Source organism: Lontra canadensis, unplaced genomic scaffold, assembly GCF_010015895.1.
Source record: "Lontra canadensis isolate GAN:19392208 unplaced genomic scaffold, GSC_riverotter_1.0 scaffold69, whole genome shotgun sequence".
In the NCBI taxonomy this organism is placed as follows: domain Eukaryota; kingdom Metazoa; phylum Chordata; class Mammalia; order Carnivora; family Mustelidae; genus Lontra; species Lontra canadensis.
Genome location: NW_022631063.1, coordinates 4,112,897 through 4,140,394, shown reverse-complemented (window position 1 = coordinate 4,140,394; position 27,498 = coordinate 4,112,897). Strand labels below are relative to the sequence as shown.

Here is a 27,498-nt window from a genome sequence, read left to right as displayed (position 1 = left end):
TGTTCCAGTCCAGTATGGAATGCATATATAATCTTCTACAGAAAAGAGAGATCAAAATGTCCAGAAGCAGAGACTTCGTCCAGTACTAGAATGTTTGTTATAATAATATAGATAAGGAATTTGGAAAGTCTTAGAAGTGCTACAGAATATTATCATTACTAACTTTCTGATCTTACAAAGCCCCCCCAAGAATGTGTAGTATTACTAAAATGTAATTCTTAAGGTACTGATTTAGCTTTCCCCTTTTTTTATGTTTGATATCATCAGAATGCATCATTTCTTTTATTTATCATTTCTATATTCTGACAAATTTTCCCCTTTTATCTTTCACCCAGATTAATTAATATTGGGCTATTACTTTATTTCGTTTCAATCTCAAATCCTTTTTTTTTTTTTTTTTTTTTAACCACCTTTTTACCACAGCCTCTGGCTTCCATTTATTCTCTTTTGGATTTTTTTCCCTTTATTTTCTTTAGGACTTCTTATCTAATTGTTTTCTACTTTTGTTTTGCTTGGCCTCCTAAAGAGTCATTCTTCTTCCATTTTTCTTTAAAGATTTTATTTATATATTTGAGAAAGCGAGAAAGAGAGAAAGAGTTGGGGCAAGGGGGAACAGGGGCAAAAGGAGAGGGAGAAGCCGGCTTCCCACTGAGCAGGGAGCCCAATGTGGGGTTTGATCCCAGGACCCTGGGATCATGACCTGAGCCAAAGGTAGAAGCTCAACTAACTGAGCCACCCAGGCACCCCTTCCATTTTCCTATTGTCCATTATACTACTTGTTCCCGACATTTTTTTTATTCTTTCAGATTTGCTGTCTGTTAATATATACTTCCCATTATTTTTGTGTTAATTATGGTTCTTTTTTCTTTCTTTCTTTCTTTCTTTCTTTCTTTCTTTTTTGGTTTTCTTTCTTTATTTTGTCTAAATGCATATCCCTATTCCTCTTGAAAATACAGTTGTGTCTGTGAAGTCTTTTCACTAAGAATGTGAACATGTCATCTTACCTCTTTTGAAAGTTAACTTTTTGAAAGTTAGCAAGGGCTCCTCTGTCAACCCAAAGACATCTATAAATGCTTTCTCTTGTAAAGAGAAAGGTGTGAGCCAAAACCACAAATTTTGTGAGGTTCTCCCTTTCCATATGGAATGAGGTATAATTTCACAAAATTAGGACCATTTATTCAGTTAATCATTTTTGTACTAAAGAGTGAAGTTTCCTTTCAAATGTAAATGAAAAACTGGTGATTATTTTTACACTTTTTAGCAAAGTATGTACAAATTCCAAATATTTAGAATTTTTTCTATAGTGTTACTGACAAAATATTAATATTAAATTATATCTGATAGTTTCTAGATATTCCATAAATAAACTTATGGGATAGGTTATAATTTAAAAAATTTATTTATGTAATTAATATAAGATTTTCTTTTAATATTTTATTTATTTATTTGAGAGAGAGACAGCGAGAGAGAGCATGAGCAAGGAGAAGGTCAGAGAGAGAAGCAGACTCCCCATGGAGCCGGGAGCCCAATGTGGGACTCGGTCCCAGGACTCCAGGATCATGACCTGAGCTGAAGGCAGTCACTCAACCAACTGAGCCACCCAGGTGCCCAGTATAAGATTTATTTTTAAATAGGTATTTGAATATAAGGTCTACTTAGAGTTACAAAAACCCCCTCATTAATCTCAGTGGGATGTCATTATAATATGCATGAAGTTGCTCATATATAATAATTCCAGTGTCTGAACTAATTTATAATTATATATAATACAGTTAAAGTGATCATATTTGTAAACATAAAATGCTTTTCTTCTGTCTTCCTGGTTGTTTACTTTTGCAGCTGGAACTCATAGCCAGTAAGCAGGAAGATTTGCCTGGAGGGCTTTTCTCAAATGAGCTATTTCTGGAAAATAGGAAGGCTTTTAAGTAACTTGCTGTTCCATCTACACAATTCCATGGGCAATGATCTCCAACATAGCATTCCCTTTGAAGGGCAGTTGTTGGCCACAGTGATCATATATATTTAAAATATAGCTATATATAAAATCCAAAATATACATATTAAGGAAGTTGCAAAAACAGTGAAATGGAAAGAATGAAACCAAATGGGATGGTCAAAAACATACCAGATAAATGCAAACAAGAAGAAAGTAGGAGTCATAAGATGGTATCAGACAAAACTGTCTTCAGAAGGAAAGATATTAAAGTGAGATGAGGCCTGCTTATGGTAGTAAAGGGTTCAGTCCACTCTGAAGATCACACCAAATAACATAGCATTAAAATTCATAGAACAGGGGCGCCTGGGTGGCTCAGTGGGTTAAAGCCTCTGCCTTCGGCTCCGGTCATGATCCCAGGGTCCTGGGACCGAACCCTGTATCAGGCTCTCTGCTTGGCAGAGAGCCTGATTCCTCCTCTCTCTCTGCCTGCCTCTCTGCCTACTTGTGATCTCTGTCTGTCAAATAAATAAATAAAATCTTTAAAAAGAAAAAAAAATTCATAGAACAAAAATTGCAGGGACTACAAGAATAAATAGAAACACATTAAAAACAGGCTTTAACTTTCCTCTTTCAACTCATAATAGATCAAGTAGAACAAAAATATGTACAGATGTAGAGGATCTAAACAAGGTAAATTTAACTGAGATATACTGAACTCTATAGCTTTAAAACAAAGAAAATCTTTTCTGTGTTCTTGGAAGATCATTTAAAAAAATCTCTATTAGGACAAAAAAAAATTAAGTAAATTCCAAAGAACAGAAATAGTACAAAGTGCATTATTGGATTTTAATACAATAACACTAAACATAAATAAATAAGAAGAAATCTGTCTTTTGGAAATTGTAAATACTTCCTCTTACACAGCTCTTACAATAAAGATAAATTTGAAAAGCAAATTTGAGTTAATTTTAAGAATTTTCTGATTATTTTTGTTTATTTTTCCAAGCTTGTACAATTCTAAAATTTTCTTGTTATTTTTGTGAAGGGTATATTTAATTTATCAATTAATTCAGGAAAATTTTGTATCTTTATTATATTGTATTTCTATCCAAGAAAAGGATGTGTCTTTCCATATATACTTTGTTTTAGATTATTCAAAGATTTTTTAAAAAGAATTCTTACATTGTATTTATGAAATATTCATTAATTATGTTTTCTCCTTCTAAATAGACTATTTTTTAGGGGTGCCTGGGTGGCTCAGTGGGTTAGAGCCTCTGCTTTCAGCTCAGGTCATGATCCCAGCGTCCTGGGATCGAGTCCCACATCGGGCTCTCTGCTCAGCAGGGAGCCTGCTTCCGTTTCTCTCTCTGCCTGCCTCTCTGCCTACTTGTGATCTCTCTGTCAAATAAATAAAATCTTAAAAAAAAAAGTATAATAAATAAATAAATAAATAGACTCTGATTGACCCTTCCACCTAGTATTATGCATTTAAGTTGTCTTGTTTCTAATCTTAGTGGGAAAGGTTCTAGTTTCTTCTATTGTGTTTTTAAATACATATTATTCCTGTAAAGAAAATCTATTGAGTTTCTTATGCTTTTGAAGCCAGACACTTAATTCTCTTACTATTTGTAGGAGTTTTTCAGGTGTTTACCCAATATGCAAATAAGTATAACTTTACTTCCTCTGTCCTAAATGCAATTATTTCTCACTTCTCATTGGATTGGCTTGTACTTTCAGCAAATTGTTAAGTAATAGTGTTGGGTTTTTTCCTTGATTTTACTGAAACTACATCTACTTTGTGAAGTACTGAAAGTACTTTGTGAAGTTTGTTGCTGACTTTGGTGTTCATACAAATGAATATATATATATTTAACATACCATGAAAGTAGCATCGTGTATTGGTGAAAAAAAGTTAGTGTATGCAGTAATTAATGTTGGTTGGGATAACTAAGGGAAAAAAAAAAAAGAGTATCTTATTTCATCTAGAAAACAAATTCCAAACAGAAAAAGATTTAACTTTATAAAATTAAAGCACAAAATTGCTAAAAATGCAAGAAGAGGACTTGATCTATCATATATCCCTCCACTCCCCCAGAACATGGATGCTTCCCTCGGCATGACACAAAATCTAGAAGCCAAAGGAGAATTACAGTTAGATCATCATGTTAACATCCACATGTCTTAACCCGTAGCACAGAAACACCGCCAACTCAGAAAATACATACCTTTTGAAAAGGTCCAAAATTAAATTGTTGATGCCATATCTAAAAAGTTGATATAGATTTAAAAAGAAAGAAGTGAAAATAGGGACTGTTATGTAAATAGGAAGTCACAGAAAAGAAAACCGCTCTTAACCATACGGAAAAAAGTTCAGCTTTCCTCATAGTAAGACAAATGCCAATTAAAACTATATGATCCCATTTTTGTCCCAATCAGATTGGAAATATTGAAAATACAATTTGAAACACATTACATGGTGAAGATGTAAACAGGCACAACATTATATTGCTGTTAGGAGAACCAATACTTCAGAGCAAGTGATTTTGCAGTACCGACACGAAAGACTCACCTTTTACACAGCCAAGTGCATTTTTAGAAACTAATACCACAAGTAGGTCCACAGATATGTAAAAATATGTGTATGAAATATATTAGTTGCAGCTTTATTTAGAATAGCAAAGGACTAGAAACAACCTGAATACTCATAACTGGGCAATTGATTCAATCTATTATAGTACATGGAAACAATGGAAGACCATGTGGCCGATAAAAAGGTGAATCTGTAAAAATTAATAAGGAATGAACTCTATATTATTAAGGGAAAAATGAAAGGTTCAGAAGAGTTTGTATACTAAGATACTATCTGTATGCTTTTTAATAGAAAATGTGAGAATATGCCTACAGTCACGTGACCAGTGTTTACCTATTACATACCTGGAAAAATAAATGGAGACAAAGAACAGTGGTTACCTCTGGGAGTCGAATTGAGCATTGGCGGACAGGTGGTAGGAAGAGTTTACGCTGTATTTTCTTTTAAATGATTTGAATTTATGTCATTTACACATATTTTCTGTCAAAAAACAAATGAGTTAAAAAGGAAAACATCTGTGTCATAATAATTCCTTTATGAGAAAATGTAACATACTTGTTATCCTAAACTTTTATTTCCAAATAAATAGCTTAGCTGCCAGTGTTTTCCTGATGTCTTATGGGAGAGGAAGGGTTGATTTTTGTTTTTTGTTGTTTTTTTAATTTTTAATTTTTTATTAACATATGATGTATTATTTGCCCCAGGGGTACAGGTCTGTGAATCATCAGGCTTACACACTTCACAGCACTCACCATAGCACATACCTTCCCCAATGTCCATAACCCAACCACCCTATCCCTATCCCCCACCCCCATCAACCCTCAGTTTGTTTCATGAGATTAAGAGTCTTTTATGGTTTGTCTCCCTCCCAATCCCATCTTCTTTCATTTTTTCCTTCCCTACCCCCCAAACCCCCTGCCCTGCCTCCCAAATTCCTCATATCAGAGAGATCATATGATAATTGTCTTTCTCTGATTGACTTATTTCGCTCATCCTAATATCCTCTAGTTCCATCCACGTTGTCGCAAATGGCAAGATTTCAATTCTTTTGATGGCTGCATAGTATTCCATTGGGTATATATACCACATTTTCTTTATCCATTCATCTGTTGATTGATATCTAGGCTCTTTCCATAGTTTGGCTATTGTGGACATTGCTGCTATAAACATTCAGGTGCACTTGCCCCTTGGGTCACTACATTTGTATCTTTAGGGTAAATACCCAGTAGTGCGATTGCTGGGTCGTAGGGTAGCTCTATTTTCAACTTTTTGAGGAACCTCCATACTGTTTTCCAGAGTGGCTGCACCAGCTTGCATTTCCACCAACAGTGTAGGAGGGTTCCCCTTTCTCTTCATTCTTGCCAACATCTGTTGTTTCCTGACTTTTTAATTTTAGCCATTCTGACTGGTGTGAGGTGGTATCTCACTGTGGTTTTGATTTTTATTTCCCTGATGCTGAGTGATGCTCAGTACTTTTTCATGAGTCTGTTAGCCATCTGGATGTCTTTTTTGTAGAAATGCCTGTTCATGTCTTCTGCCTATTTCTTGATTGGATTATTTGTTCTTTGAGTGTTGAGTTTGATAAGTTCTTTTTTGATTTTGGATACTGGTCTTATATCTGATATGTCATTTGCAAATATCTGGAAGAGGTAGAGTTTTAAGGTAAAAATATTCCTTTTCCAGCATGCCTGTGGCTCAGTGGGTTAAGCCTTTGCCTTCGGTTCAGGTCATGATCTCAGGGTCCTGGGATCGAGCTCCACATTGGGTTCTCTGCTCAGCAGAGAGCCTGCTTCCTTCTCTCTCTCTGCCCACCTCTCTGTCTACTTGTGATCTCTCTCTCTGTCAAATAAATAAATAAATTCATAAAAAATATTCCTTTTCCATTCATTTAGATTTACTGATTTAATTTTTCTATTCTTCCAGGCCCTGAGCTAATTACAGGTAGACTGTAAGAAGCTCTGAAAGTTTGGTTAGCTCACTTAGTAGACAGAGGGTGCAAATTCAGTCTTGAATGTCCCGCTTGTTTCTGGTCATTTGCTGGAAGACATGGTCATAAACCTCGCAGCAGTGGGAACATCCTCCAGTGAAATTTGAGGGCCCTCTAGAACTCCTCACAAAACAGTCATGGCTGTAGTGTAATTATCGCAGTTTCTGTCCGCCAAAGCTGCAATTAACGGCATCATAGCTTGTTGACCTTAATGAGTTAACAGTTTCCAGATAAAACTCATGGCCAAGCAGGAGCTTAGGCTCTGGGAAGTTTTGGCTCTGTAGTATCTCTGAAATTTGAGCTCATATTAAATATACCTTGAAAGAATACATTTGGGATTTGGCTCCTGGCATCAGATCAGATCTGACTCTGCTGTATGGAGTTGAGTGTTTCCTCAGGTCCTCATGATACATTGAGTACAATGGGACTAGAGCATCAGCACGGATAGCACTATTGCTTTAGTGAAGCAAAACACTTCCGTCCTTGTTGACCTTATCGCACCCTGGCTTCTTCCCCATCACTTTTTCCTGAAATAGGAGAATTCTGCTGTCTTCTCTCACCTAAAGCCCAATCCAGGAATGTCTTCCCAGCTTGGTCTTTTTCTCATTCCTAGTCACATAAAGGGCATTTGTCCGACACGGAACTGTCTCTTTCCGTGTGCATTCAAGAAAGCCAACCCTGGCATGGTTAATGACGTGGGCAGGTCACAGTTCCCAGTATCTCCATCTCAGGTTAGATCAAGACTCAGGTCTCGGGCTCCATCAGTAGTGACTCTCTGGTGGGTTATTAAGGCTGGCTGAGGCAAACAGTTTGATCGGTTTGGCCAGGAGCCACCTGTCAGGGCTGAAGGGTTGGATTTTATATCCTCTCAGAGACAGCGCCTTTCCACTTTTTCCTGTTGATAAGCTCTCCATTGCCTCTGTGGGGATATATCCTCATCTGGGTGGCTCACAGAGTGAACAGCCCATTAGCGACATGATGGTATTTAGCCTAATGTACTTTAATTAAGGCTATAGTTGAATCACTTTCTTAAGTTATGGCACAGTTCCTGTATCGGCAAAGCACAAGTATTAATAAACATGGGACACTTAACAAAACCCGAGTTAGAAAACAGATCTGTTAAGCCAAAGCCAATGAAGCAGAAAGAATGGTGGTCATGCGGGGAAGGGGGATGGAGGATTGATACGCGATGGATATAAAGTTTCAGTTATGCAAGATGACTAAGTACTAGAGAGCTGCGTACAGCCTGTGCCTGTGGCTAACAATACTGTGTTGCACACTTAAAAATTGATTAGAAGGATAGATCTGGTGTTAAATGGTCTTACTACAAAACAATTTATATTTAGCAATTCCATTTCAATTTCATTAGAAACAAAAATCCAATCCTCTGGTTCATATTTCATGACCAGAGTTTATAGACATTAAAATCTTCTTTTAATTTCCTTAGAATATCAGCATCCTTTTTTTTTTTTTTAGGACTTTCATATGCAGAGTAAATGGTAATTAAAATGTGCAGGATGACAAGATGGAGCAAACAGTGCTTGTACCACCAGGACCTGACAGCTTCAACTTCTTCACCAGAGAATCTCTTGCTGCTATTGAAAGACGCATTGCAGAAGAAAAGGCTAAGAATCCCAAACCAGACAAGAAAGATGATGATGAAAATGGCCCAAAGCCAAATAGTGACTTGGAAGCTGGAAAGAACCTTCCTTTTATTTATGGAGACATCCCTCCAGAGATGGTGTCAGAGCCGCTGGAGGACCTGGACCCGTACTATATCAATAAAAAAGTGAGTGGTTTTTTTAAAAATCAGGCATATTTTACAGCTAATTGCCTTTTACATACCTTGGACTATGATAGCACCAATATGTGCCAAATTAGCAGAAAGTCCTTCTGTTTAAGAAATAAAACACATTTGTGTGTGTTCTATGCATATGCATCCACGAGAAATAAATTGATTATATCATAACAGATGGAGCTGTCCCAAATGCACCACAACACATACCTAAAAATAAATGTATGATGTAGGCAGGCAGCTAATTGAACAAATTAAAAAGTTCTCCCCAGAGATTGTATTTACTATATAATTTTATGTGTTTTCCACACTTAAAAATCTGGAAATTATCAAAAGTGATAAATATTTCAAAAATACTAGTATTGGTTTCTCATGGAACAAAATTTGGTGCCACAAGGGTTTCAATTTCTATACCACATTATGTATAATAAGTTAATTTCCTACAGAAACTTTTTCCTAACTAGACAAGAACATTCCTATACAAACTACAGTTTTAAAAATTATTCAGAGCAAATAATAATGAACTTTTTCCATTTGGATCCATGTATCTTTGGGGAGTATCCTGTTTAGCAGTAGGAGCCATTAAAACTCAGTGTATCAATCAGCTGAACTATGAAACAAACAACTGAATGGCTGTATCAAAAAGTGTTAAATCAAAATTTAAATAATGAAAGCTATTCGGCCATTTTTCTCAATATTTTTAATACATAAATATTGCTTGAAATATTTTTATTTCAAAAAATTATTCAATTTTTTGGTGAAAGTATATTGATACTGGCAAGAATGAAAAGAAATATAGTATTCTAAAGAACTTATGATATTTAAATCCCTGCATTTTCTGTATTCATGCTTGCAATGAATACCTTGTATTAAGTACCCAGTCTTTCATCATGACCACAATTTCACCAAACCAAGAAGGAAAACATAGAAAAAGATAAAATCGAAAAAAAATTACCATGTTGACTTTAGATTAAATTTATGACTAGTTAATTTGCAACATTTTATTATCTTTTTCACCTTTGTGAACTCTTGGTAAAAGGGGGAGGCAAAAAGATTGTAACATAGCAAACAAAATTTTTTAGTTGGACATGAGCCTTAAAATATCCGCAGAACTTTTAGGGACTCTCTTGGTTGCTGGCATAGTTCTGTATCAAGTTATTCCTTATTAAGTGTGTAAGTTTGGCAATTTTAATATGTGGATTAGGGACAGTTTTACCAATCGCTTCTTACTGAGTACTGTAGTTTGAGAGGTAAAAATTTCACTATGTTCAGATTTTTAAAAAAAATTTTTCAGGATATAAACAATTTCAGGACTTACTTTCCCTTTGTAAAAATTGGTTTGCCTGTTATACAGTAAAGAAAGAGATAAAGAATTGTTTTCTATAGATTTCATTATCTTTTATTTAATCTTGCTTTTAACATAATATTATTAAATCTTAGCAGGTAAGAGCTTATCCATTTCATAACTACCATTTAAATTATAAGTTGCTCTTTATCATTCAGTCCCTTGAAAATTAATTTAATACAATATCAAAAGCTAAAACCCAAATTAAGCAAATGTTGAGGGGTTTATTTGTATAAGGAAACAACAATGCAGATAATTCAATTATACAAACATTTTAACTTATTTGAAATTGCTCCATTCTTGAAGTAATGACTCTGATGTGTTTCTAGACAGACATTCATTCACACCATAGAGTTTGTTTCTTTATTTTTTTAGCCTGTTTAGAGGTGCTGTTGTCATGGGTGAGGGGTGTCCGTCCTCAGCCAGGCTTTTGGCTACCCCCCAAATCTGTGCCCCCACTTTATGATAGTAATTACTAAAAATTATTAAAGCTACCCAGTGTCTACCCCTTCCTCAAACAGGGCTGAAATCTAGCATTGCAGCTCATACACCATGTCCTGATTTGTAAAACAGTAAATGAGTACTTCAAGAAAGACCAAACTAATACATGTTGACAAGGACAGCAATTCCTTATGAGGAAACCAGATTATCCAATCAATCTTTCCTTTAAATTAAAGAGTTTTCAGACTGGTAACAGTTATTGTCTTGAGGTTGTGTCCCCAAATAAAACACCCCTTGACTGGTTTGTAACAAATGATATAGAATAAAGGATACAAAGGCAGATGGAAAAGAAAATTATGCAAACCCTTTCAAGTATTTAAAAGAAAGTTCTTCAAACTCAGGATGAAAGACCAGTTTTGAAGGAATGACTAGTCAGCCAGATTCTTTTGCTGAAGTAACCCTTATAAACTTTGTTAGGTTCATGTTCAAAGTTGCCTCTAATATCATCTATCCTTATCTTCAAATGCACATTGTGTGAGGAAGGAAAAAACATTTTGGCATTTTGGAACAAATCACATTGTGCAAGCAGGACGACCTGATAAGAGAAATGTTGTTATCAGGAAGGAGTTCTCCCCAAGGTAAGGCATGTCCAGTGCCTTACCACTGGGCTGACATCAAGCAAGTCTTCAAATGTAAGCCATTCAACAGCAATATAAATGAAACTCTAAAGCACTGAAATCCTTAGAAACTAACATTGTATGCTTAGGACATACAACTAAGCAATGTCTTTAAAATTTCCTTCTTTTGCATATATTTTCACATTAAGACTTTCTAGTTGCTGTTACACTGGTTTCTAGTCTTAAATTTTCTTTCCATAATTGGACTATTTCAGCATTGAGGAGTAGCCTTAAATTCTAAATTAATTTGCTCTGATTAAAGTTGCAATGCACAGAAAATTAATAGCCTCTTAAAAATAATGAATATTTCTTTTGATATTTGGTAACCAGTTTTATTTTCTGACTTGTGTATCTGAGATCAGCAGGGCGATCTTCATTAAAACAGTGGACGAAAATGTCACTGGAGAAAATGCTTCTTGGGATGAAATTTCCCACTATTCCTGATAATGGGGATGTGGATTTTATTGCCTGAATGAGTTGGAATATAAAAATATGAGTAGGCCATTGACTTACTTCCCCAAGGTTTAACTCAAGTACAATAATTAATGAGCCATTTATACATATATGCAAAGTCTCTGGTTTCTTTCTTACTAATATTTGGAATAAAAAAAGCAAGTCTACTACAAAAATGATTGCAGAATCTATTCTTTATGTTATATTTTAAAGTACAGTGGTATTCATATAAGAAATTTATATGTAAGAAATAGAAACAACATAAACACTAAAGCCCTTTATGATCTTCTAAAAAGACAATGTCATTGAGCTTATGGAAGTGTCATTGCTGATGGTGTATTTTCAGATGGCATATGCCCACATATTTTTATCTTCTTTGCCCTAGTTTAAAATGTGCAACTTATATAATATTCAAGAGTTTTACTAAAATTGTTAAAGTAAGTTAATCCATGGTCACTGATATTGTAGTAACAATTGAAGAGATAGCAATCATCTCATGAACATTCCTCATGCATGGAAGCATTTCCAGACCCTCAAAGGTTTTAAGCCTTCAGCAGTCCACCTAAGAATGAAAAAATGAAATAACAGTGCTCTCAGAACACAGTCACAGAGTTTTCTATATCATGTTAGCTGTGGTCCCATGCTCTTCAAAACAGGATTCCAGGTTCAGTTCCTTTTATTTGTTTATTTACTTCAGCTATGTGGTAAGGCACATTTAGCTTGTGAACACACCTTTTCTTTCCTTATTTTTTTCCCCACATTTTTTTTCATAGCTTGGGTTAATTTTGTACCATTTAGCTATACATTCAAATTCTTCACCTACTCTTTATTACAGAAAACTTCTTTCTTCTCATGTTCTTCTTAAAACTACAGATGACTCATTAGTACCATGGAAGAAAATATCCTTTGTGACAGTGTCCTGGAAATAGAATGAGGTATTTTAGATCTGTAGTGAAAATGGATGTTTGTTAATTATGGAATATAGAAATGTATCCAGTTAAAAATGTCTTCTTTCCTTGATTGCCTCATGGGCATTTATGAACAATTTATTCTCCCTTCTTATCAGGTCTTCTAAAAAAAGATGTGCATTGCCTCTTTATTGGAGCAACATGAAGAGTCTTTTATAAATTCGTGATTTCAAATTCATGCCTGTCTGTTATTGCTACAGGAATTTTAAATTGTCATATTGGGTAGAGAGAGTTGTTTGTTTTGTTTTTAATTGGGATTAGGGAGGTTTTCTTGCAATAGTAATTTAATAGAAAATCAGAAAAGTAGATGGTAAATAAAAACTTATGATTCCATAAGTTGTCTTATGAGCAGTCCCCAATTTATAACTTTTTTGTTTTTGGCATATCATTAGCTCCTCTAGAACTAGCAGTCCCCCAGGCTCTCCCTTCCACCCAGGGCACTATAGTTGACTTGCAAATCTTTCTCCTCTTCATCCATCATTTCTTCCTTATACCACTTTCTTCTTTGTCACCTCCCTACCTCTGGCTCAGAAACAATCCCAGATGATGATGACGGTAGTAAAATAATGGTTAGAATTTATTAAGCACCTGCTATATTAGGAGGAAACCCTTCAATTGAGAGTGACAAAAATACAGCAGAAACTAGTTTTGAAAACAAACAAGCTAACTCATTAATTAATTAATAAATGTATGTGTGGGGCAAATCTCATTATAATATCAAAGGATCCAGCAGCTAGAAGAACAGCAGCAACACACAGTCCTTTTCCATTTGGGGGCTCTATTTTCTCCTACGCTGGCTGCATTCACTGGCTTGTTCTTCCCACAAGATGGCAGAAATCTCTACTGGTAGCACCTGGCTAGCATCCTACAGACTACTCACCCCAAGAAAAAGCTCACTTTTTCTTCAAAAGCTCTAGCAAAAGTCCTGGAACTGGTTCTAGTTAGTTCCATGACCACCTCTGAACCAGTTCCTGTAGGCTGGGGTATATGATGGGCTCATTGAGCAGATTAATGCCACATGATGACCTGTGTTGCCAGGGGATGGGTCAGCGCCACCCGAGCCACATGGGCAGACAGTGGAACAGGGGTGTTTGCCAAAACGAAGCACCAGAGGCTGCTGAAGAAGCCGTGCCAGGCAGGCAAAAATTAGAACTCTGTCCTCAATGCACTATCTATCAGGGTATTTACAGTTCTACTTTAATCCTCATGTCCTTCCAAGATAACTCTTGTCTTATATTTTAAAATAATGAAACTGAGGTGAGGTAATTAGCCTAAGATCACAAAGCTATTAAGTAACAGACACTAGATTTAAAACAGATCTGTCAGCTTCTGTGGCCCATTGCCATGCTACTTCAGGTGTGCAGTCTTTGCATTGATAATACTGGTGGAAAAGAAAAGTCAGTAATAGAATATATATAAGCCTACTGCTGCTTTTCCTGCCTCCCACCGCTACTCACACCACTGTGCAGGCTGTACCCTTCATCTCCTAGGTTGGTAATACTTCCCAAACATGACTTGTTGCTTCCCTATTTCTCTCAGTCAGGGGCATGGCTTATCTTTGTGAAAACTAAAATCTTTAGGACTCTGTAGGTTGATACCAACTTCTAAAATAATTAGACAATTACATTTCCTACCAGATTCTAATAGGGTGATAAACCCCTTTTTTTTTTCTCAAAGAGGACAGATTTGGGTCACTTAAATTATGTGCCTCTGTAAAGAAATACATTTAATTTGGGATCTGAAGGGTAGTAAGGAGAGGAGAGAGAAGTCTTCCAGGGAAAGGGAACCTACAAATGGACATACAATATCTCTGGGCTGTAATAAGTAGAAAGAGAATAAGATGTGGTTGGAGACAAGACTTGAAAAAGGTGCTTTGAAGTGCATTATTAAACAGTTTTTTAAGGGCAAAATGAATTTTCAGTAGGACTTAGGTTAGAGGAGTGACATGGTCCACTTTATATGTTCAATGATCAAGTTGGGAACTTTATGGAAGCTTGGTCTAGATTTTTGACAACAAAGACAGAGCATAATGGCTGGGATCTGAATCTATTTTAGAGGTGTACAAGTATCAGATGGCATTGTTTTCTCAATATGAAATGTGGGAGGAAAGATAGAGCAATAACTTTCCAATGTGAAAATTGGTCCTGCTTTCAAATATGCAAGTGTTAGTATGTGTATGTATTTGAGAACAGACGAACACACACTTTTCACCTTTTAATTCTCATATTTTTATAGCACTTTAGAATTCATCAAGGGCATTCCCATCTTTTCTATTCAGATGTAGAAACAACAGGGAACAATCAGCTCAAAGTTCTGACACAGCAAGTCTGCAGTAGAACTGGGCCTCAAACTAGTCCTTGTAGTCCATGAAAAAATGAGCATATAATAATAAACCATACCCGCGGTATAGGCTGAAGATACAGGCTGGGAAATATTTGACCCCCAGATTGTATTTGCACCTGTGGTTACAGTCTCTCTTCTCCCAGGTGGAGGCAGAGACTAAGAGCCTAGCTGGGCACCTCCTGTGGGGTTGTCTCCTGCGCTGGCCCCACCCTCATTACACACAGCTAAAGCCCAGGGACAAGCAACTTTACAGACTCTTCCCTGGGTTCAAATTCTTCTCTTTTGTATGAGCTTAAACAGAGATTTAAAAAGACAAAACAAAACAAAATCAAAAAACAAAACACAACTAATTGTGAGGTATTGAGCCCACAGATATGTTTGGTTTGACTCATGAAATATTATTTATTTTGAATTAGTTTCCAAGACCTATAAATCAAGAGATTACACACACACACTCATGCATACATGCATGTACATATGATTGGCATATTTAGGATTTCTCTTATAATTATAATTATATAATATATATAACAATATATTTTTATATAATATATATAACAATATATAACAATATATATAATATATATAACAATATATATAACAATATATGTTATATATATTATTGTATATATTTTATATTTATAATTATAAGATTATAAATAATATAATTACATAATATAAATAATATAATTACATAATATAAATAATATGATTATAAATAAATATAAATAATATAATTATAAATTATAATTTCTCTGTCACTGGTTTGCATACCAAAAATTGATAGGGACCTCCCACGACCTAGTCTCTGGGGCCTTTTGGCTTGTGATCCCTGGCTTAAAGAATACATGTGGAATTGGGTGAAGGCCAGCTACTAAAGTGTGGGCACTCCACAGGCAGGCAAATACCACTGGTCGTTCTTTCGGCTGCTTATCCCCAGCCTAACGGGGAAAAATAGAATCAGACCAGGAGAGAAAAAAAATGTTTAAATGTTGCACGCTCCCTTCAGTCATCAGGTGGTGAAACTGTGAGACAGTTTTCGTTCCCCACTGAGCCAGAAAAGGAGGGAAATCCTGGCTGGAATCCACAGGTTATCACAAAATAGGCAGGGATGTAGGTAAGACCCTTTAGAATGCCCACGGTGGGGGGAAAAAATATTAGATGCCATGGAGTTGGCCCAGATGAGGAACGTTCCCAGAGATAGGCACTAATGGAATCTCTTGACTTTCTTTGAAGTTCTTTACATCCCAAACTTCTAGAACATCTATCCTCTTGCCGTGTGGTGGCTCTCATTCAACCCCTCTCTTCTCAATCTCTTCTCAAACCAGTAGCTGAGAACCAGGAAAAGGGTGATTTCTCTTTTGGCAGAAGATAAAGCCAGGGAATTTCCCTCACTCACATGTAGGGGTAAGAAAGGTGTACCCGACAGCCCAACTTGGAATTCTTCTGCCATTTGCAGAGTTACATGTTCTTTTATACAGTGGTAAGGTTTCATAGTACCATTAATACAGAATTCCTTTTCATTAAGAGTTACAGAGGCTTTTGAGTGGTATGTAAATATATATGTATATGTGTATATGTATATATATGTATATATATATTATTTCTGTAGGAAAATATACTCAAAGTTTCAAACAACTGATTTCCATATATATTTTTGGAGCATAGTGTATGTGCAAGTTGAAAATCGTTTTAAATGTTGAGACTAAAGCACAAATTTAATCAACCTAGAGTATATTCTATATGTTCTGTTGTTCATGATCATTGCTAACCTTTCTCTGTTACTTTTGCCAGGGCGTTTACTTTAAGAACAGGAAAATGGAGTAAATTTAGAGGCAGTCCTATTATTTTGGTAATTTTTTGATGTTTAGATAAATACAAAATCAGACCTTAAACTGAAACTATTTACTGTAAGGAACATGGCCCCCAGATAAAAAGAAAAGTTACGACAGTGGACATCTTTAGAAAAAGAGACTGGAAAATTATGGCTTGTTAAATTCAACATCCACCTTGGAAAAAAAATATAAATAAATCATTTTATAAAAACTCAGAGACAAGATCACTCAAGAGTAACAAGCACAGATTCATAAATAGCAATTTCTACCAAACTATTCTAACATAATTGTTTCCTTATTAACTATGCACCTAGGTCAACGGGAAGGATTTTAATGCATATTACAACACAATTATTGGCAATCTGGGGAACTTTAAATATTGCCCATTAATAGATATCGGTTCACAGCCGTGGTACTGAAGAATCACCTGAGTGATTTACTAAAAATACACAATATTAGGCATCAGAATCTTTACTGAACTGCAATCATGGCAACTTTACGAGCTAAGAATATGTATTCCCATTTTTCAAAAGAGACAAATGACCCACAGAAAAATGAAGTAACTTGTCCGGGATCGCAGTGCTGGAAGGCTAAGGCGTCCTGTTTGAGCCAGGCATCTGACTCCAGAGTCTGCACTCCCAATAACTAGAGAAGTTCAACTGAGTCTTACTTCTGCTTTCCTCCCGTTGCTCTCCAGATTGTCAGACTGTTGGGTAGCAGGGGTGTTTGCCTGTTTTTCTTGGTTTGCCTTTCAAATCAGAAATGCTTTTTACCTTGCTGAAATAGCAGTGCTATGCGTGGTGTACATCTAGGTCTGTGTTGCCAAATGGATAGACATTAGCCAAGTGTGGCTATGGTACTTTCCATGCGGTGAATCCAGACTTGAAAGATATAGAATTGGTATGAAAAAATTTGTAAAATGCTTCAATAATTTTTAATACTGATTATCATGAAATGATAATATAATGGATATAGTAGATCAAAGAAAACTAAATTAATTCCTAAAATTAATTTCACTTGTTTCTTTCCTTTCTAAAAATATGGCTCTTGGAAATTTTACAATCCCATATGGGCTCAGATTTGTAATTCACATATTTCTATTGGACGCCTCTGATCTGGTAAACCTTCGCTTATTTTCTTCCATCGGCTGACATAGTTGAACATTTACTAGTATAAAAATTTCTTGGGGTCTTATCTCTCTTTGTTTCCCTTGTAAACTGTAGCACAGAGCTTTGCAAATATTGTGCTAAACATTTCATTTCCATCTTTTGCACTGAAGTTTGGTTAAATTAATATTCGGTCTAAACTATTTCCATGATACATTCCAGGTATTTGTCGTGCTCGTACAACAGCTTATCATATAGGAGCTCAATAAATGCTACTTGAGTTTGATAACTATATAGGAATTGGTCAGTGAAAAACCTGACCACCATCTAATGTATGGAGAGTTATACGAATATACCCTTAAAGTGATAGCTCAGACATAGAATCTCATTTCTGATTCATTCAAAATGCTATGTTTCGAAATTTGTTCTGAGGCACATAATTATTCACATCTTAGAATGATTTCATGAATTTTCTGCAGCCATGGACTGTAAAGAAAAGCCTATTTCAAGCTCGATGCTATTTCTCAGCCTTTCTCCTCTACCACCAATTTTGGACTTTTTCTTTGGTATTGAAGGGACTTCATGTGGTAAATATTATCCTGAGGAGTTGTGTTAATGAAAATTTTATTGAACTAATTAGACTTAAAAGATACTAAGGTACTATAAGAAGCCATCTAATATATTCTTTTAAAAAATCAATGCCAAACTATTCATTCAGAATTAGTTAAGATGGTAAATTTTATGTTACATGATTATTAGTAAATGCCTTAAGAAACACAGTCAGAATCCTTCATTATATGTTATATATATTGTTGTATGTTGCTACTAAATTTTTTTGTCTGCACACTGCCAATTACTCTTGAATATATCTGATTTTTGGAATGTGATTTCATCCACATTCATGGATCCCAGGTTCTTTAAGGGGCTTTTAGCTTTTCCTCTGTGCTAAAAAAGCACTACATGAGATGAGCAGTCACTTGGGATTAGAATTCAATGTGTCAGCTAACTCAGAAATCCCAATACAGAATTTAGCACTCCTGGTCAACAGATACTCTCCGGGGAGCTTGGCTTCCAAAAATCAATTATTGGATTGTGTCCATCTAATGCCAGAGCAGGTTTGTTGGTGGCTGTTTTTATTTCCTATTACCCATGGAGTGATGATATTTATTTTAAAGAATAAGGAGCTAAAAAATAATTTCAAAAAAAGCATTAGTTCTAGTGAGTGATTTTGCATTCTACAGGATTAATTTCCAAGATATTTGAATTGGGAAAGCTGAAACCACTATAAAAGGAATGTAGTGTCTTAAGGGTATTAGGATGACATGAAATAAAATATGCACCCATTTAAGACTCTCATTTAACTCAGATATTTAAGATAAATAAATAAATTCTCTTGGCCAAATTCCTTATGTATCATAAAATTGCAGGTAAGTATCAGGTAAAAGGTAAGTGACACCATTGGCTGTCCTCTCTAGTTAAGAGATCCAGGGGTAGCTTGTCTGCATGGCGCACTTTGGAAGTCGCAGCATTGGAATAAGTCATGATGACAAATAACAGAAGTAGGCAACAGAGTTTAAATGGTTTATACTTTTATACTTCTATGTTGTGTTCCTATCTTACAGACTTTTATAGTATTGAATAAAGGGAAGGCCATCTTCCGGTTCAGTGCCACCTCTGCCCTGTACATTTTAACTCCCTTCAATCCTCTTAGGAAAATAGCTATTAAGATTTTGGTACATTCATATCCTTTTCAAGTGATCAATATTAACTATTTGTGTGTAAAATCTATAAGTGCTTTGTAGCTAAATATAAAATTGGCTTGGGAAATGTCCATATTCTATGGCTTTTATCACTCATTTTGTATCTTCTTTTGTCATATAAGCCTTATTCTTACAGTTTATTAGTCATATGGGTGACACTGAAACTTACAATGTCTTTAATATCATATATATATATTTCAAATATATATTCTACATCAGTCTGTAACATTTCCTATATATATCTTCTTAAAATATTTGCACGTATTGAGTCTTACAAATCTAGTGTAAGGTGGCCATATTTATCCTTATCATCTTCGTACAAAGTTTGTGATTATCTAGAATTTGCAGTGAATAATGATATAATAACAGAAAAATCTATTTCCAGAGCCAAATTTAGACATATCTATTATGTAAAGCACCTTAGTATATCTTAGAATAAACCTTTAAGTTTATTTTCTATGGGAGAATGTCAGGGGGCTTTGGCCAATACTTAGTTAATTCTTGAACTTTCCTAATGAAATCCATGAGGAAATACTGGAATATTGGCTGAATTTCAAATGTAAATCATTGAATTATGACTGTCATGGAAAACTGATTGCTTAGTAAAGACTCTGGAAGTTAATGAAAGAAGCTGAGATTATATTTCCAAATGGTCTTTAGGGATTTGACTTTGTGATTTCCATTGGTGTTAAAAACAGACTCCAACTAAATTCATCTATTCCTATTCACTGGCAAAAAAACTTTATTTCTGAAATAAATATTTTTATTTATTATGATTATTTTATTTTATTATTATATAAAATAAATTATTTTATTCTATTATATAAAATAAATACAAAACTACTGTTGTAATTTTCACGAACACATACTACCTGATTTTTTTTGAAAGTTTCTAAATCTGAAAAGACCATTCTATTTTTAACCTTATAGCAAGAGATTCCTTAGTGGTATAAATATAATTTTATTAATAGTAAAAGTTTCAAAACAAAAATTCTATGTTCAAGGTTTTTACATTTGTGGAGGTTACCTTATCCTAGTTTGTACTCCTAGTGCCATCATGTGGTCATTTGATGAAAACTTCCTTTTTCACTTAATGGAAAATTTTTGTTTTGGCAGTAAACTGTAGTGGAAAGAATATTGGATATGAAGGCAGGAAACTTGTGTTCTACTGCTCAGCCAAGTTATCTAATTTCTCTAGAGCTTAGGTCTTATTTCTCTGATTTCTTAAATATAGTGATTAAACTAGGTGTTTTTCAAGGTCCCTTTCAGCTCCATAATTCTGTTATGTTTAGTAATTTATTTGAGCTAACACTTGGATCGTATCTAGGAACATTTAGGCCTGTGCCAACTACCTTGCACATTTTAACTCATGTAATCTGTGCCTCAAACTGATGAGGTCTATACTTGATTAGCTACATTGTAGGAAAGTCAGTGGAGATATGAGATTCTGTGGCAAGAGTGGCTGAGTGACTTGCCCAAGATCACTTTTATGTGGAGTTTTAATTACATTCATATCACTTTAAGTCCTGGCCTTCTGGAATTTTCACTTTGACTCATATTCAATGTGGCTGCACTTGAACAAACGCCATCAAAATAGAGCAACCCCACACTCAGCACTGTGCTGTACTTGGACTACATATTTTTTAGTGTATCGAACTTATTCTATAACATGTATTTAAGAAGTTACATATTGCATGTGTGTGCTTTCCTTCACAATTTACTATTTTAGTCACCTGAATTAGTTCAGATTCAAATTAGTTCAGATCAATTTTCTCTGCTCAGAATCTGTGCCGCTCCAGATTGCACAGTTTCCCCACCAAAGTTCTCTGGGAGGTTAACATACTGATTCAATAATAGTATCAAAAGCAACATTTGATACTTACATAAAGCTTTCTCATACATTATCTCACTTCATCTATACAACTGCTCTGTGAGGGTGATATTATTGCCCACACTTTACAGATGACAAAACCAAAATTTTAAAAAATTAGATAATTGCCCACAATGTATGAGTCACTGCATCTTAGCCAAACTACAGTTTGAGCTTTCAATGTTTTATATAATATAATACATGGATTTGGATTTTCTTTTGTGTGTTCCTTAACAATTACCTACATTATTCAGCATGCTCATTATGTGCACTATTTTGACAAATTGTGTGTTTATGACAATGAGTAACCCTCCTGACTGGACAAAGAATGTAGAGTAAGTTCAACTTATATTTAAACCACCTACTATGTGAGCATGTGTGTGTGTGTGTGTGTGTGTGTGTGTAGCTATAAATATATAGAGACATAGAGACATGTATATCTGTATCTATATATTTAAGATTTTGAAACTATGCTTCCAAACAAAACTGAAGGGTATTTTATACATATATATGTATATATAGTATATATATATATATATATATATATATACACTCTTATATAGCCATTTCTAAGCACAAGTACAAAGCAGGAAGACAAATGACATTGGCCCTCAGGGCTGCTGGTGTTAAATCTAATACCTATCCTTCACCTATATTTGATGATTATCAGAATCTCATCATCCTTGGACACTCACCATTTTTCCTTTAGGATCTACAGTGGCCAAAGCAAATGTTTTGAAAGCCATTGCGGAAACGAGCCAATATGGTAGATCTTGATTCCCATTAAATTCCAGATGAAGTCAGTGAGTTCAGAATTCAACAGGGGCTGTTACATGGGCCATAAGAAGAAAACGTTGAGCCTCTTCAAGTTTTCATTGCCATCAGGCACATCTACTTTATGTCAGGCCTCTGTCAGTTTCGAGCATTGTCATCAAAAAAATTCATTGAAAAAAAAATCCCCAAATTTGATTTTACAGCTTGAAAATTCAAGTTGTAATTCAAGCAAGTTTTACTTGCTAAACTAACTGAAGTGAAAGTAATGGCAGAGTTTTTGGAAACTAGAAGCATTACTAATTGCACTGAGGACTCTGATCTGGGATTCCTCTGAGGGCAGAGAGGCTGGGTTTGTGTTAAGTCCTGCAGGGCCCGCGCCCTGCCCAGGTTCTAACCACTCTTACTTGGCAACTGCTGACCCTGAAAACAACCACCACGAGGGTGTGCCCAAGAGCCCCTTCCCTTCCTGGACACTCCCAAGTTGGAGCCAATCTGAAAGAAACAGAGATCCTACAGGAAATAGTAAAATTTACATATAAAGAATATCTGAAGTATTGAAGTTAACATGTGAGACTCATCAATCTTCAGGCCCCCTGATTTCTGTGACTTGATTCTCTAACTTCTGAGTAGAAGGTCAGAACTTTGGAAACATCTAAATTTCTGAGTTACCCCAACATTTCATTCTAAATTAAATTTTTACCACTTATGACCCTAGAATTATCCTATTTTGATGTTAACAAAATCCTTTTTCCAAGTTAGTTAATTGTCTTATCTCGTAGAAAGAGAAAAACACAAGACTTGCTAACTTGTCACTGCTCTCTCATTCATAAAACATGACTGAAATTAGCTTTTTACTTTCTAAAGGAAAATCATTTTATGCTTCTGCAATATTATTTGTTGCCACTCCATCCTGTGAACGTACTGGTAATTTTCAGGAGGTTCTAATCATTTATGTCAATGCTAAGACATTTCAGACAATAGCTACATAGACTTTATATAGCATGTATTTCTTACTCTGCCTTTTGCTCGCTTTAAAAACAACTCTTTATATCTTAGGGAGTGAATTTGAATTTAGGGGTATGTTTTATTTCAATGAAAATAACATCAACTTGCTTAGATTCCTTTTTTAATATTCTTCTATTCCAATGACAGAGTGGTAAGAAATTGATATACTATAAGAGAAAATCATCGCTTTATCAATTCTTTTTGGATACTTGCCTCCAGGTACACCTTCACAGGAATATATACTTTTGAATCACTTATAAAAATTATTGCAAGGGGCTTCTGTTTAGAAGACTTTACTTTTCTTCGGGACCCATGGAACTGGCTCGATTTCACTGTCATTACATTTGCGTAAGTGCCTTTTTTGAAACTATAAAGTAGAATGCGGTTTGGCTTTCTATGAGTGCTTCTGTTTTTAAAGACTAAGCTTGCTTTAACTGAAAAATACCTTGGTGTGATTTATACATTTAAGCTCCTGATCTTATTTAGCACAACAGGAGTCAAAGTGGCATTTCCCTTTGGCATACAACCTCTGCAGGGAGTTGAAGTTACAATTTCCACGTGGAAAAAACATGTCAGCAAACCTCATACATGCCACTTGTTCAACACACACAAAACCCCTTCCACATGCACATAATATGAAAGCACAGGTGTATTCACAACACATCTGTGAAAGTGCCTCTAAAAATTATAGCTACAAACAACTCCTGGCTACACAAATCTTTATTGACCTTTTTTATATTATGTATTCTCTCTGTCTTCTTCTTTTTTTTTTTTTTTAAGATTTTATTTATTTATTTTTTTATTTGAGAGAGAGAGAGAGAGCCTGCAAGCAGAGGGAGGGGGAGGAACAAGTAGACTCCATGCTGAGCACGGAGCCTAACATGGGGCTTCATCTCACAACCCTGGGATCATGACCTGAGCCGAAATCAAGAGTTGGATGCTTTACTTACGCAGCCACCCAGACGCCCCTCTCTCTGCTTTCTTTTATTAGTGTGGTAGAATAATGGAATATAAACATCTATGAGCATCAAAACATTTTGACAGATAAAACTAATAGGAAAAAATAAGGTGTTTTATATATTATGTATCTAATAGACTAAATTTTTGTTTCATCAACAAATTGGTTTTGAAGACTTATGAGCAGACACGTTCTCCATCTCTTCCTATTCCTCACCTGATCCCATTTCTTTCTTCTTCTTTTCTTTCCCTTTATGATTTTCTTCATATTGTCTTTACCCTCAACCTAAACCTTGTCTTCATCTCCCATCCAGACACGCTCAGGAATATGCACAATTTCTCCATCCATCTCCTTTTTTTTTCTAGTGATAAACTTGCCCAAGGAAGGAGAGACTCAGAGGAGTAATTGAAGGCCGTTGAGGAGTAGGTGAAATTAGTGTGGAGGAAGGTGGTCAGTGTCCACCTGCCCTCACCGTTTCTTCAGGAGCTGTTTTTCTTGGCTTCTCGTAGGCCTAATGGGGTAGATGGGAGGAGAAGCAGGGCTGACATACCCAGGGCTCCAAATGCTGCCTGTCTCATCTTCTTTCCATAACTAGTTAGGATAAGCCCGTTCTTCCCCATTCCTTCTGGCTACAGTTCCAAAGAAAGCATGTTGAGACAATGGTTTTTTGAGACTAAAGTAGCAGTAATTCCAGGGGCACCATAAAGCCCTCAAAAAATCTTGTTCTTACCTCGCCTAACTTTCACTTAGGAGTTGCACTAGAAAAACCTTTTCATGTACAGATAGTTAGTAAGGCAATCTGCCTTTTCCTGCCTAAATCTCTCTTGGATGATTTCATGCCTTTTATTCTTTTTTTAACTGAAACCCTGAAACTATAGCCAAGAATTATTTCTGTTTACTCAATTCTCCTTAGTTACACATGATGTTGGTTATATTGCTTGCCAAAATAGCAACAGGATTATATACTTTATGAAGTTTACATCTACCAACAGCCTAAAATTACATAGGTTAAGAAAACAAAATTATCATTTTGAGTCACAAAGAAGGTCTTCATAAAAGGCCCAAGAAAATAATACAAACGCTGCTTAAATCTTGAATAACTCTGATTTAATTCTACAGGTATGTAACAGAATTTGTAAGCCCAAGCAATTTTTTAGCTCTTCAAACTCTCAGAGTCTTGAGAGCTTTGAAAACTATTTCTGTAATTCCAGGTAAGGAGTGATTGGTGTGAAGCACAAGGCTCCTTGTATCTACAACTCTTTCTTTGTATCCTGTTATTGTGTTGTGTGTGTGAACTCCCTATTACAGATACGTGACAGAGTTTGTGGACCTGGGCAATGTCTCAGCGCTAAGAACATTCAGAGTTCTCCGAGCACTGAAAACAATTTCAGTCATTCCAGGTGAGAGCTAGGTCAAAAACTGGGACTGACCCATCAAGTTTTTTCAGTGACAGTTTCTTTGCTTGGCAGCATTACAAAAAATCAAGAATCATAATAAAGTAATCAAAATCATAATCAAAATCAAGTGCTTTACAGGAAATAATTCTTATTTTTTGGACTTAAGTTTTTTATGTTTTTCTACTTTTTATCAGCCTAGGAGTTTAATAGTGTTTTTTATGACATACTGAGATATATAGTCTGTGTGTGATTTGTACTTAGAGATGTCATGTTTTATTTTCTTTTTCTCCATGTCAATTGTACCAAGGATTTGGTCTCTACTGAATGTACCAATTTGTAATTTCTTGTTCATTATAGGTATTGATGATGATGTATACATAATATAATCCTAATATTGCTTTAAAAGAAAGGAAATAAGATAATAAAGAGTAACATGAGTCTGCATAAAGGATTTATTATCTGAAGGTGTAGTCATACACTTTCACCACATACACCACCTCCAGAATTATAGCAAAATTTTCCTCTTTATAAATAGGCATTTAAGAATATGTGTTCAAGTAATTTGCTATAAAACTGACCTAATGAATGTACGGGGTGAGTTTCATTAGCAAAAAGGAGAAATACAAGAGCCTTTTCTTAATATAGGCTTCATGAAGACCATGTATCTCCCATTATTTTCTCTTAAGATAATGGGATATGACCTTCATTTCGATGTTTGGATAATTATGTTTCCAGAGCTTATCTCCTTAGCACTTTAGCCTTCCATGAATTGTTGCTTTTCCACTAGCATTATAATTATTTTCAGACTGATGCATGAAATTTATGTTTTCAAGAAAATTGAGTGAAGTTTCATTTCTTTCTGACCTTCTAAGTCTTCATAGTCATAGCCTTCTTTCTTTAAGGTCTGAAGACCATTGTGGGGGCTCTGATCCAGTCGGTGAAGAAGCTCTCCGATGTCATGATCCTGACTGTGTTCTGTCTGAGCGTGTTTGCCCTGATTGGGCTGCAGCTGTTCATGGGTAACCTGCGGAATAAATGTGTACAATGGCCTCCCACCAATGCTTCCCTGGAAGAGCACAGTATAGAGAAGAATGTAACTATGAATTACAATGGCACACTTGTCAATGAAACTCGCTTTGAGTTTGACTGGAAATCATATATTCAAGATACAAGTAAGAATTTTTGTTATATAAATTTATTTTTTACAAAATAAAAAATTGTTGATCTGCGTTCCACCAAGGCATAGAAAATTTTCTGAAAATGATTGCATAATAGATTGTGATCTCTTAGTCATCACACCAATGGTTTGCATATACACTTAATTATTTTATTGATAAGTGTTCTAATTTTGACTCCTAAATGCCATTTTCTATGGTATCATTATATGGGAGGCTGAAAAATTCAGCTGCAAAGGAAGTAAGTAAAATTTTCCCTTTTATTTACTTTTCGTATTTGCCAGCGGTAATATTTCAAAAGCAGGCACAGAACATAATTCATGGGAAAGGGAATATCTTTTTTAAAGAAAAGTATTAAATATATAAAACTTAGTCTTTAGATGGGCTTATATCTTTATTATTTTAAGGTGATGAGTAATACTTAGGAAAAAAAAAACAACAAAGAATAAACCTTAGTGACTGCTTCGTAAAACAAGTAAGATTAGTCATGAAAAATTACTTGTAGTTGGATAATTTTTGAAGTCATGATAGGATAATAAAGAAAACTACTTAGTGTCTTTTTATAGTTGGAGATCTAGAAAATACCTTGGAGGATACAGATTAACTCTTTCATGACATTAGTGATATGCCAACAAATAATTTGCAAGTAGTTACAGATCTCTAGGTTAAGAAAAATACTTGTCCCTTATTCACTTCATATATGCCAATGAGTCTACTTCTGTCACCAACTCCCTGAAATCTGTTATTTTTTTTTTTCTCTTCATCTGAAATCAAGGAACTAACTGTGAGGATGTCACTTAGGGTTTATGCTCTCTAGTGAAAATGTGCTGGACTCCTTTTCTCTTATAGTCAAAGTAAAAGAAATCCTAAATATTGGAGGTGTTTTCAGCTCTATAAACTTGTACTTATCTTTTTGCCTAACAAGGCTCCATCTGTTGAAAAGATGATTTTACGTTGAATGCAAATACAAATAAAATGGTTTGTCCTTTAAAGTAATAGAAAATCAAATTGGTTAAAATTAAAGATAAACTTTATGACTGAAAGTTGTCTTTTCTAAAGATTAAGCTTCTAGATCATTGACAT

At 35.1% G+C, this 27,498-nt stretch overlaps 1 protein-coding gene across 8 annotated transcripts in view; it reads left to right on the top strand.

Annotated features, from left to right (window-relative positions):
• The window catches only part of LOC116880907 (sodium channel protein type 1 subunit alpha), a 152,539-nt gene that overhangs the window by 53,556 nt on the left and 71,485 nt on the right, over positions 1 to 27,498 (top strand). For all 8 annotated transcript variants that reach the window (XM_032880360.1, XM_032880359.1, XM_032880353.1 and 5 more), the window contains 6 exons: positions 7,990 to 8,302; positions 19,099 to 19,217; positions 21,352 to 21,441; positions 23,105 to 23,233; positions 25,152 to 25,243; positions 26,143 to 26,412. In XM_032880360.1, coding sequence (XP_032736251.1) covers positions 8,039 to 8,302; positions 19,099 to 19,217; positions 21,352 to 21,441; positions 23,105 to 23,233; positions 25,152 to 25,243; positions 26,143 to 26,412 — 964 coding nt within the window. In that variant the 5' untranslated portion in view covers positions 7,990 to 8,038. The remainder of the gene's footprint in view (positions 1 to 7,989; positions 8,303 to 19,098; positions 19,218 to 21,351; positions 21,442 to 23,104; positions 23,234 to 25,151; positions 25,244 to 26,142; positions 26,413 to 27,498) is intronic.